Genomic DNA, 12,616 nt, shown 5'->3' with positions numbered 1-12,616 from the left:
CCAGACCCGCCGTTAACACCAAGGACGCCCCGCCCCCACGCAAGTCCCGCCCCTGCGCCAACCTACATACTCCGTTAACGCCAAGAAGGCCCTGCCCCCACGCAAGTCCCGCCCCTGCGCCAACCTACATACCCCGTTAACGCCAGTGAGGCCCCGCCCCCACGCCAGTCCCGCCCCTGCGCGAACCTACATAGCCCGTTAATGCCAAGGAGGCCCCGCCCCATTGGCCGGCCCCCGCAGGCCCCGCCCCCTGCCAGCGCGTGGAGGCCCCGCCCCGTCGCGCGCCCGCGAGGCCAGGCTCCGCCTTCCGCCCCTGACCCCGGACCGCTCGCAGGGCCGGGACCAGAACCACCACCGCGCGTCCCGCCGACTCCGGCCTCCACCACCCGAGCCCAAGCGACATGGCTGCGCCGGCCAAGGCCGAGAACCTGTCCCTGGTGGTGCACGGCCCCGGGGACCTTCGCCTGGTAAAGGACGCGGGGGCGCCGCGGGGTGCGGCGGGCGGGGCGGCGGCCGCGGTGTCGCCGCCGGGTGGGCTCGGTGCCCCCGGCTCTGGCACGCGGCCGCGCCGTGACCGTTGCCGACGTTGCCCACGGATCGGAGCCTCCCGCGCTGCAGTCTCCGGATGCAGCCCTGGGCGGACAGAGGCTCCCGATGGTTGGGACCCGAGGGTCCCCGCGCCCAGTGCCCGCTCGGGCTTCTCTCGCATCTCCCTTCGCCTACATCAGGCTCCTCTCCCAGGCTTGTACTCTGTACTGTCTGCCTTGACTTTAGGAATTTCTGCTTCTCTCTCTCCACCTTAGACCCAGCTTCTGCCCCTGGCTGCAGAGACCAAAGTTCAGGGAGCTGCTGAGTCAGCGCTGTGCACAGTCCAGCGTCCCCGTGACAAAGCCTATCTCTGATGGGCCTGCGGTGGCATTCACCGTGTGGGACGGGTACTGGGTACCTCCTTCCCCTGTAAAGAACATGCACCAGCTGCTCAAGAGGCCGAAGCAGAAGGGTCAAAAGATTGAGACCAGCCCGGGCAATTCAGTGACACCCTGGGACTGTAGTTCAGTCTCTGGGGGCCATCTCCGGTGTTGCCCAACACAACAAAACAAAAGCAAACAAACATGCTCCAAGATCTGCATTGTAGAGAGTCAGATTATGCAGGTTAACAGTTCCTGACTGGTTAAGAATCTGTGGCTCACGGGGCATGGCAGTGCACGCCTGTAATCCCAGCACTCCGGAGGCTGAGGCAGGAGGATCATTGCAAGTTTGAGACCAGCCCAGGCTACAAAGTGAGCTCAGGGCCAGCCTGAGCTGCATAGTGAGACCCTGTCTCAAAAAGACAAAAAAAAAAAAAAAAAAATCTGTGGCTGTCTTTCCACAGAGTGGGAACAGACTGAGTTTGACAGCAACCTCCTTTCATTTCCTCTGTGGGCCCCAGACCAAGAACTCTTGCCCAGAACCAACTCCAGTTCCTAAGCTGAAGAGCGTCAGGTGCCCAGCAGGACAGACTCGGTCACCTAACAGAGCCGGGACAGGACCTCGGAGTGCAGACTCCTGTGCTAGCACCGGTTCCACTGGCTCTGGGGACTCCCCCAGGTCCTGAAGGAAAGTGACACTGTCTACTGCAATACGTGGCAGACGAACCCACCAGAAAGGGCGAGGGTGACCTCTCTCCACAGCGTACAGAGCACTTTACAAGTTGCTTCATTTTATTTCCAGCTTGCTTCATTTTACAAACATTTACTGAAGGAGCTGTACCTGCCCTGTGCTCAGCAAGGGGGGCACACAGCCCGGGCTCACTCCCAAGGGAGATGGGAGTAAACAGTTACAGCCTGCCAGGGCTTTGATGCCAGCCGAAAAGATGGGCTAGGGGTGGCTTCTCCTAAACTCACCCTCCACCCTGGAGGGCAGACTCCAGCCGGTGTTTCCATGGAGACAGCCCCAAGAGGGGCCATAAGGGCCACCAGCAGAGGCTCATGCTGCCTCGGGCCACTGTGACCTAGCACAGACCTGGGCCCTTGCAGACCTTCTCAGGTGGGGTCTCCCCTTTCCAGCGGACTCCGCGGAGGTACCCCACCAGGTTCCCTAGTGAGGTATCTCTGCCCCTCAAATCCGCTGAACTTGAACTCACTGCGTAGTCCAGGCTGGCCTCCTCATGGTGATCCTCCTGCCTCAGCCTCCTGAGTGCTGGGATTACAGGTGTGTGCTATCTCGCCCGTCTTGACCCTCTTCCTTAAGGTAGATGGGCTTGTAGTCAGTTGGAGATAGCAACAGGGAGGAACAGTCCCAGGAAAGTTTTGGGGAGAGAGAAATGAATCCCACATTTGCTGAGCCAAATAGACAAAGTCAGCAGTGGTAGCTGCAGAACCCTAGGCCAGGCTGGACGTGAATTTCAGAGGAGATTCAGGGCAGGCGGAGAACTGGAACGTTTTCCCTTCTGAGAGGAGCCCAGCAGCCCACAGGAGTTGACCCTCATGCCCTCCTGGGTGGTGCAGGGCAGGGTCCAGGGTTCCTGGACCCTTCCCGTGCTGTGGCCTTGCTGCCGGCCACACCTGGCATCCATGGCAAATGCAAGGTGCCATGTGGCTCTAGTGCGGGAGGACACCCAGCCCCAGCCCCGCCAGCTCACCCGAGGAGAGCAAACCTCCAGCTCTTCCTGCGTAGGCAGTGGTCATCTCGCCCACCACAGGGGACAGAGCCTTAGGGTGCTGAGTGGACGGGGTGCCCGGCACGTGGACACACTCAAATGTGTGGAAACTGGTGATTTCTTCTCAAAATGGGGAAAAAGAAACACCTAAGATCTAAGGACCAACCCTCCCACTTTAGATAGATAAAGTGGGCCGCTTCCAGGGGAAGCGGGGACCAGGTTGGTGAGGAGAGACGCCTAGAGCCCCTCTGCAAACGCTGTGAGCTTTCCAGGGTTCTCCTCCAAGGGGCACCGCCCGGGGTCAGAGCCAAGTCAGACCCAGCGGGATTTCGCTCCAGCTTTGGGGCCACTGTGAGCTGCGGGACTCAGCAAGTTATTTCCTGCTTCAGATTCCTGGTCCTGCGCTGGGCGAGTGTTAGCGGGGAGTGACGATTAGGAGTGTCAGGAGTGTGAGGGCCGTGGGCTGCCTGCGGAGATAGCCCCTGCCCGGGAGCATTGACACTGAGACGTCTCAGCAGCAAGGGGTAAAGGCCACGACCTTCAGCCTCAGGGGCAGTTCTCAGTCACACTGTCGTGGTGCTGGCCCGGCAACTCCTTGTATTCCACTGGAGACAGCTTCCTGTATGCCTCTTTGGTCAATTTTTTTTTTTTTTTTTTGTCTTTTTGAAACAGGGTCTTGCTATGCAGTTCGGGCTGGCCTTGAGGTCACTTTATAGCTGAGGCTGGCCTCGAATTCACCACAATCCTCCTGCCTCAGCCTCCTGAGTGCTGGGGTTACAGGCGTGCACCACCACGCCCAGCTCTTGGGTCAGTGTTGGGAAATCCAGAGGTTGCTTTTTATTGGAAAATAAAGTACTGGTTCCTGAGCTTGGGTGTTTCTGCACAGAAGCTGCTGTCAGTGCGGGTGAGGAGCAGGCTGGTTAGCTAGACTGGTGAGGGTCCTGACCCAGGGAGTCAGAGTGCCTCGCGTGCCCACCCGTGCCAGGCACGTGCCTCCGAGCTGTCTGATGGAGGCCGGTTTTATTTTTATTTCCAACCAGCAAGGGGCAATGTTTTTGGGCTGTGTTGGCATGGCAACGGTTCTAACTGCCCCCTTGTGCATTACCTCACCGACCAGCAAGGGTGCAGGGCAGGGCTGTGCACGGCCTCCCTGCTTCCTGAAAACCAGCTCTTCCAGCTGTGGCCCTGGCATCCAGACCTGAAACAACACATGCCAGGCCCCAGCGCCCTGCAGGGGAGGTGGATGATGGTGCCGTGGTTTGCTCTGAGAGCAGAGAAGAAGGCAGAGGAAAAATAATCATTTTAGACTCTTGGGTTGGTGTTGCTTAATTATAAAAGGAAGAGGAAATGTGGGCCAGCATTAGGTTTAGATGTGAGTCAGCAGAAGAACTGCAGTGATCATAGTTTTTAAACAAGATCACCCTTTATGCGGTACAGCCCCTTAGATGCGTCCTAGCCTGGCCCCGTGTGCTCTGCTGTTAGAATTTTGGGCGGGGAGAAGGAAACTATATGAGGTTCATGAATACTCAGCAGCTCCGGTGTTTCTGGGCGTCCTGTCTATCTCCCCCTCTTTTTTTTTTTTTGTTTTCTCCAGTGCTGGGGATCAAGGCCAGGGCCCTGCCCTGCTAGGCAAGCGCTCCAACCCTGAGGCCATCTCAGCCCCGTCTGGCGCCCTTTCTCTGCCTGGTTTTGTCAGCAGACAGAGCCTGCTGCTTCTCCAGCGTCGGATTAAATGAGCCTCTGGCTTAAACCGCAGGGATTCCTGGGAGGGCGGCGCTGCAGGCCGCGTGGCCCGGGAGAGTGGGCGCAAAGCTTAGCAGTCTGCTGCTCCCTGGGGGCGAAAGCAGCGTGGCCGACTCCTGCGGGAAGAGCTGGGGCTAGCAAACAGCCCAGAGAGATCCCTGCCTTCTCGTGATGTAAGTCGTGCTTCAACAGCAAAACAAAACCCAAACCAGATAAACCGCTTCAAGTTCTAAACAAGAAATGAAACCCAGCAAACTGCATCTCAGCCCGCAGCTACGAAAAGGCAGGCAGGGTCCTCCCGTGAAAGGCCCAGAGCCGCAAAGCTAACACTTTCCCCTCAAAGCTGCAGGAGCAAGAAACACTGCTTACAGGGTTCTAACATGGAAAAGTAGCCCTGTTCTGAAGTATGTGTTCAAGGGAACTTTCTCTTTTAAAATTACATGATGAACCAGACGTGGTGGTACGTAGTACTTGCCTGTAATCCTAGCTACTTAGGAGGCTGAGGCAGGACGATGATGAGTTTGAGGCTATACCATTGCAACTTTGCAACCTAGTGAGATCCTGTCTCAAAACAAAAAAGATCTGGAGGAGCGGCTCAGTGGCCAGACACTTGCCTTGAGTGTGCAAGGCCTCGAGTAGTGCAAGAAGAAGAACTGCATGACAGGAAGATGTACAGATGTGTAAGTCTCTCCTCATGGCTGTTAAAGCTGGCAGTTTTCCCAAAGCCAGACTTACACTAAGAACATTATTTACTAGGGAAAATCTGTGCAGATTCTGCAAAGTGATATTTGGCTCAACAAGTTTAAAAACCACACACATATTCGGTTACACAGAGCAGAGCGCTGAGCGTCCTCCATCGTGCAGAGGAAGGAGCTCAGCGTGTTGGTGTTCTGCTCAGGGTAAAGAAACATTCACACGTTAACGGAAGGTCGAGTTCTCACGATCTGAGTCGGGAAGGAACTTCTGGGTGTTTCCCATTGCTGAGAATTAAATTGTCCTTTAGCCATGCTGTGAGGATTTAATGCCCGGTGGGCAGGGACCTGCGAGGGAGAGGAAGAGATGTCCTTCCAAGCCTGGCAATGACAGGGAAGGCACCTTGCAGGAAGGGGCCCCGTACAGTCACTCCCAGGAATATGACTGCCCGCTGGACACTGACTGTGTCCCCAGACACCTCACCATGGGGCCAAACCTCAGTTCCCCTGAGTTCCCATGGGACTTCGGGGGCCTCAGGGCCTATACAGTGATACAGTTCAGGCTCGCCTTGAACACACTACATAGCCCAGGCCTTGAACTTGATCCTCCTGCCTCAGCCTCCTGAGTGCTGGGATGTCCGGTGTGCACCACCGTGCCCGACCTCATGAGGGAGCTCAAAGGATGGGGTCATTCTTCCCAGGGAGGGTGACCACGGGCAGAGGGGCTGCTCTGGGAGGGATACAGGATTTTCCAGGGCCACTGGGGACTGTAAACAGATTTGCATTTTAGAAAGATTGTTATCAGGAGAACAAAGGCTGGAGGGAACTGGCTTGGCAGAGGACCAGCTCCCTGGGCTTTGAGAGCAGGCCAAGCCCTGACTTTGACCCCGTGTGCCAGGACCTGGGGCAGAACAAAGCCCACTGGGAGAGAATGATCAATGGGAACCTTTGGCTTTCCCTCCCACCTGCCTGATGCCCTTCACGGGCTCAAGTTCAGGGAGAATGGAGGGGAAGGGGAGCTGACATAGGCTCTCCTGCTCTGTCAGGGTCACAGGGGCCTGGCGTGAGGAGCAAGGGGCAGAAAGGCATCCGTTCGCAGGGACCTGGGGCCAGGCTGCAGCTGGCTTCCCACACCACTCTCCTTTCTGTCCTGCCACTGTCCCTCCTGCTAAGGCAGTGGGAGCAGCTTTACCCTCTTCACAGTTGACAGAAGCAAGCTAAAAACCCTGCTGGAAGCTTGGCATGGTGGTGCACAGCTGTGATCCCCGCACTCGGGAGGCAAAAGCAGGAAAATCCCCTGCAAATTCAAGACTGGCTTGGGCTGCATACTGAGTTCAGTTCAGGCCAGCCTGAGCTACGTAGGAAGACTGACTCTGTCTCAGAAAACAAGTACACAGCAAAAAACTGCTGAAATCTTGCTTCATTTCCTTCCAAATCCGAAATTCTGCTTCACTTCCTTCCAAATCCCAGTCTTTTTTATTTTGTCTTTTTTTTTTTTTTTTTGAGATAGGGTCTCCCTGTGCAGTTCAGGCTGGTCTTGAGCCCACTTTGTAGCCCAGGCTGGTCTCGAATTCGCAAGGATCCTCCTGCCTCGGCCTCCCAAGTACTAGGATGAGAGGCATGCGCCACCGTGTCCGGCCATCCCAGGTTTTTATTTTTTATTTTTTTGGTTTTTCTCTGGTACCAGGAACCAAACTCACAACCTTGCGCTTACCAGGCAGGCGCTTTGCCGCTGAGCTAAATCCCCAGCCCCCATCCCAGGTTTTTAAAGCGAAGTCAGATCTCTTTTTTTTTTCTTGTCTTTTTGAGACAGGGTCTTGCTATGCAGTTCCAGCTGGCCTTGAACTCACTTTATAGCCCAGGCTGGTCTTGAACTCAAAAGGATCCTCCTGCCTCAGCCTCCCACATACTGGGATTACAGGCGAGCGCTACCGCGCCCAGCTTCAGATCTTCTTAAAGTTGGCACCAAAGCCACAGGAAAACAGCTTCCCCCGTACAGTGTGAGGACAAAGTCCCTTTGCATGCAAGGACAGGGTCGTCCAGAGCGGGGCCCTCGCGGTGATGTAATCATGGAAACAGGACTTTGATTTTATTTCTTTTGTAGGCGAGCGAGCCTGTTTCTTTGGGGTCAGCCCTGGCTTGTGCGATGATCTTGGTGATCTGAAAGAGGAGACCGAGGGCACTGAGGTTGCACCTGCCCGGGGCAGCAGTGCGCCGCAGAGCCCTAAGGACCGCCGCAGGGGAGGCGCCCTCCCGGGGTTCTCCTGGGCTGCGGCCCAGCTGCGCCTCAGGCCAGAAGTGCTGGGGGCGAGGACTTGGTCTCCGGCTGGGAGGAAAGCGGCCGCGAGGCTGCGGCCAGGAGGTGCACATTTGGGCTCCTCGGGGTGTGTCTGGGAGTCGGATAACATTTAGGAAGAGCACTTCCAGAGCAGGCGCTGGAGCCCCGGCTGGAGGGGTGGAGCGGTGTGTGGGGTCGGGGGAGAGGGCCGGAGCGCCGGACAGACCCTCGAGGCTACCCAGGTCCCGCCACCCGCTCCCTCCCGGCACGCAGGGAAGGAAATCCTGTTCAGGGACCCGACCTGGGAATGAAGAAGGCGGTAGTGCGAATAAAACACGAAAGCTGGGGCGCTCGAGGGGGTTGGGGCAGCGGGCGAGGGGTGCTGCGGCCCCGAACCCAGGACCTCGCCCTGCTGGGGATGCGCGGGCCCCGAGCCACCGGCCAGCTGGGGGCGGCGGGAGCGGGGCGCAGGCTGAAGGAAGGCGCGCGCCCCCGGGAGCCGCAGAGCACGCGGCCAGCGCCGAGCAAGGGGGCGGGCGTCGTGGGGTCCCGGCGCCAGGCCGTGTCTCGCGCCCCGGCGGAGAGGGGAGGCGGCGGCCGGCCGGACGTGCGGTGCCCAGGGGCGGCGAGGAGAGGGAGAGGTGAAGGCGGAGGGGTGCGGTTTTCAGGTCTCCCTGGAGCCCCGGAAAAGCCGGGCTGTGGGCACAGCGCCCTCTCGTGTCCGCGCGGCGCGCTGCCTGGTCGGAGCGATTCGGATCCGAGGTCGCGGCGGTGCTCTAGGGGACCCGGGGCTCCCCGCGCCTGGCCCTGCCCTGAGCCTGGACGGAGGCGGCCGCGCGACAGTGCGTCCCGGAGCCTGACCCTGAAGGGCCGCGCGCACGACGGGGTCCAGGCCTCGGGCTCCAGCCTCCACTAACTTTCGGTTTCGAGTTTCACCCAGTACAGCAGAACTGTATTCAGTCTAATGCACGTGTGGGGCCGGTAACTTCTTTGAGGAGGGTGTTGGTGGCAGCTCTCCTAAAGGTGGCCATTTCTTTTTTGTCTTTTTTTTGAGACAGGGTCTCACTATGCAGTTGAGGCTGCCCTTGAGCTCACTCGGTAGCCCAGGCTGGTCTCAAACTTAGTTTTTTGTGTTTGTCTTTTTGAGACAGGGTCTCGCTGTGTAGTTCATACCCTTGAGCTCACTTTGTAGCCCAGGCTGGTTTCAAACTCACAGTGATCCTCCTGCCTCAGCCTCCCCAGTGCTGGGATTACAGGAGTGCGCCACCACGCCTGGCCTGGTCTCAAACTTAGAACCATCCTCCTGCCTCAGCCTCCCAAGTGCTAGGATTACAGGCCTGCAGGATTACAGGTGTGCACTACTACGTCCGACATGGTGGCCGTTTCTAGATGGGGGTCTTTTCTTTTTTTCCTACCTTTGAATCATTAAAGTTTTGTTCTTTTTTTTCCCAGTACCGGGAATTGAACTCACAACCTCACGCTTGCCAGGCTTCCTCAAGTGCTTTCCCTGTATATCCAGCTTCCCTCTCTTTTCTTTTCTTTCTTTCTTTTATTTATTTGGAGATAGGCTCTTACTATGTTAGCAACCTGGCTTTGAACTCCCAGGCTCATGCAGTCCTCCTGCCTCAGCCTCCCAAGCAGCTGGGACCATAGGCACATGCCACCAGGCCCAGCAGCCAAGTGGGCTCCTTTGGATGCAGCTCCACCGTTAACTGCCTTAGCTGTACCTCGGGCAGTTTGCCTGGTCTTGCAGTCCCTCGGGCTTAGCATCTGGCAAATGGGATCATAGGATGTAGCAACCTAGGGGTGTTAGGGGGATTAAATGAGATGGTGCCAGTACAGTACTTAGCACACAGCACCTAACACAGAGGCTGCGTTGCTCAGTGCCCGTCCAGGACCATCAGCAATCGTAGCTGCTTGGGCTTTCTTCCATTGGAAGGGTTCAGGTAGCCCTGTGCTTCCTCTGTGGAGAGGGCCAGTCCCCAGGAGGCACTCTTTTGGGGAGAGTTGTTTAACAGGTGCCACCACGTGTGTCTGACGCCCCCGTACCTGGTGCTGGAGAGCTGGCAGGCTTGGTCTTTGGGCTGGGCACAGTGGTGCGTGCTTATAATTGCAGCTAATCGGGAGGCTGAGGCAGGAGGATCGAGAGTTCAAGGCCAGTCTGGGCAACTTAACAAGACCCTGTCTCAAAGTTTAAAAGATAGCGTGACAGCGCGAGCAGCGTCTGCGGGCGCTGTGCAGGCGGTGGGTTAGTGCCAGGTGCCTTGGAAGCAGCCGCTTCGGGCGGTGCCTCCTCCCGGAGCGCTCTGCATGGGGCTCGCCGTCCGCTCGCCAGGGTGACGGCGCTGTGTCTCCCTGGAGGAGAGAACCGCTGCATCCTGGGGTGCGGCGGGGACCGTGGAAGCCAGCATGGCTCAGACGCACCTGCTGGAGCCCCAAGCGTCCCCGCCGGGGGTCCAGCCCTGGGCTTCTGGGCGGGCTCGGCCCTCGAGGCCTGTGACGCTCGCCACCCCTTCGCCGCTCTCCTCCGTGCCCGCAAAGTCACGCAGGGAGCAGTGCGCTGTGGCTGCCTGGCGGACTGCCTCCTGGTGGCCAGAACTGCCCCGCCATTTGGCTCGGGAAGGAGCTTTGTGAGTGAACCCTGCCACCGCTGGTGGTCTATAGCGGGAAGCCCCCTCCGCCTTTCCCGGGCGTGGCCCACACCAGAGATACTGTGCCTTTGCGGGGTGCAGGAACCCCGCACGCCAGGCAGTCCAAGGTCCCTCTTGCCCTGGCGCATCTGGCGGGCTTGCTCCTGCGTCCTGGGCAAGAGGGCGGGGTGAGGCCGTGGCTCGAGTCAGCCAGGACCTGAGATTGCACCTCTGGCGCCAGCGCAGTGGTTGTCCCAGGGAGCGACCAGCTTCAGAACTTTGTCCCTGTGCGGCAGCACCGGGACGAGGAGAGCGTTCTCAGTGTGCCTGCGGGCAGGGTGGGCACCGAGGCTGGGCTGGTCCCCGCCTTGGCCAGCGGAGGCCACACAGTCACTGAGCCGCCCCGTCTACACCTGCAGCAGTGTGTGCTGCGCTTGTGTGAGTTCTGAGGGTAATCCGTTTTGTGTTGTTTGAGACGGGGTTACTGTGTAGTCCAAGCTGGTTTTGAACTCACTATGTAACCCAGGCTGGCCTGGAACTCACAGCGACCCTTCTGCCTCAGGATCACAGGCGTGTGCCACCACACCTGCAGAGAGGAAATTTTTATTTTCTTTTTTAGTCTTTTTGAGACAGGGTCTTGCTATGCAGTTCAGGCTGGCCTTGAGCTCACTTTGTAGCCCAGGCTGGTCTCGAACTCGCAACGATCTTCCTGCCTCAGCCTCCCGAGTGCTGGGATTACAGGCGTGCGCCACCACGCCCGGTGAGAAGAAATTTTTAAATGAAAGCTCACTTTAATTTTTTAAAATGGGAAGTGCGGGTGCAGCCGAGTTGTGAAGCACTGATGGCTTTGCTGTTTGTCTCTTCCAGGAGAACTACCCCGTCCCGGAGCCTGGCCCAGACGGTAGGTCTGTGGGAAACAGAGCTGGGATGTTCTCTTACCTGTTTATCTCGGAGACGTCTGCATTGTTCCCCTGCTCCTGTTTTCCTACTGTTCATGCTCTTGCTCCCATTAAAAAAAACAAACACACACTCTGGGACGCGGGGCCTGCCAGATGGCAAATTCAAGCCCAACCTTGGCAACTTAGTGACTTAGCGAGATCCTGTCTCAAAATAAAAATTAAGAAAGGGCTGAGGATGTTGCTCTGTGTGAAGGAGCCTTGACTTAGTCCCCAGAATTTTTCTGGGGGGCAGGTGCCTGGCCTCTCTGTCCCATTCCTGTAGGCCTTGCACCCCGAAGCCTGCTTCTGCATCTGCAGGGCCACAGTGGTCTTGCTGGGTAGTGGGTAGCTCAGGCTGGTCTGGAACTCACTGTGTAGCCCAGGCTGGCCTCAAACTCACAGCAATCCTCCTGCCTCAGCCTCCTGAGTGCTGGGATGACAGGCTTGCGCCAGCACGCCTGGCATCAATCCCCAGTATTGCTGACCTGTCCCACAGACTTCTCGATGGAAGTGCAGGGACCAAGCCCAGAGCCATTCCTCTTGCGACCTATGACTGCGTGCCCTCTGCGCCACACTGGGGTGGCCAATCACACCCTAACCCTACCCCAAACACCGAGAAGCAGTGAGTCCACAGTGCTTAATCTTTCAATCAACACGGGGCGCGCAGAGCCAGCATTTCCAGGAAGGCTGGGGACCGAGCGCCAGGCTGGCCAGGAGTGGGAGGACCTGACGGAGCCCCAGTCAGCCAGGCCCAGAGGGTGCCCCACGGGCAGGCGCCTGGCCCGTCTGTCCCGCTCCTGTAGGCCTCACACCCTGAAGCCCGCTTCTTCATCTGCAGGGCCGTGGGCAGAGAACCTGTAGACCACACAGGTCCCCTTCCCGTCCTTGGTGACTTGGGCTGCGTCCCCCGTCCTGCCCCCGCTGCAGCTTTGCCCATTGGGGTGAAGGCCGGAGCCTTGCTGCTCAGAGGTCAGCGAGTTCTGACCGACAGCGATAAGACAAGGGCCGCGCTATCAGTGCTGAGCTGGTCGTGTGGACTCGGCTTAAACATTCTGCCCAGGATATCGTGTTCGCAGCAGTGGAGGAGGACCTCACTGTGTCCTGAGTGAGGTGTTGATTCCAGAGCTGGCCGAAAAGGGCCGCCCTAGACTCAGAGGAGCTCCTTGTCTCTTACTGCGCTGGACTGGAAAGGAGAGTGTAGCTCAGCGAAAATCCTGCCAAGTCAGATTGGATTTTTTTTTTTTCTTGGTGGAACTGGGGATTGAACCCAGGGCCTTCACACAGAGCCACATCCCCCAATCCTTTTGTGTTTTTTATTTTGAGATGGGGTTTCAATAACTTGATCAGTTGCCGGGTCTGTGATTGACCTTGTGATTCTCCTGCCTCAGCCTCCTAGAGTGCTGGGACTACTGGCGTGCACCACCACAGCAAGCAAAATTTTATCTGTGGTGCTGGGGACTGAGCCGAGGACCTCAGACATGCTAAGCAAGTACCCTACCACTGAGTCACATCCGCAGCCTGCTTCCTTTTTAAATTTCCTTTATTTATTTACTTTCATTTTTTGTTGAGATCATTGACGAATAAAATCATCTGTTTAAGGTGTACAACATTACAGTTTGAGGCCTATAAACGCTGTGAAATGGTTACTACAACTGAGCGAGTCAGTGTTCATGTACTTAGAGCGAGTCTTCAGTTCC

General features: G+C 57.5%; 1 protein-coding gene across 2 annotated transcripts in view; it reads left to right on the top strand.

Moving 5' to 3' along the window:
• Window positions 1-250: 250 nt before the first annotated feature.
• Window positions 251-12,616, top strand: part of Sord (sorbitol dehydrogenase) — a 27,915-nt gene continuing 15,549 nt past the window's right edge. The window contains exons 1-2 of one of the 2 annotated variants that reach the window (XM_005376745.2): window positions 251-467; window positions 10,849-10,882. In XM_005376745.2, coding sequence (XP_005376802.1) covers window positions 402-467; window positions 10,849-10,882 — 100 coding nt within the window. In that variant the 5' untranslated portion in view covers window positions 251-401. Of the gene's footprint in view, window positions 468-4,437; window positions 4,555-10,848; window positions 10,883-12,616 lie in introns of those variants that run through there. The other variant, XM_013510316.1, reaches the window with a different exon arrangement.

Source organism: Chinchilla lanigera, unplaced genomic scaffold (genome assembly GCF_000276665.1).
Source record: "Chinchilla lanigera isolate Chin_1 unplaced genomic scaffold, ChiLan1.0 scaffold00008, whole genome shotgun sequence".
Lineage (NCBI taxonomy): Eukaryota > Metazoa > Chordata > Mammalia > Rodentia > Chinchillidae > Chinchilla > Chinchilla lanigera.
This window is presented reverse-complemented; position numbering and strand designations above follow the sequence as displayed.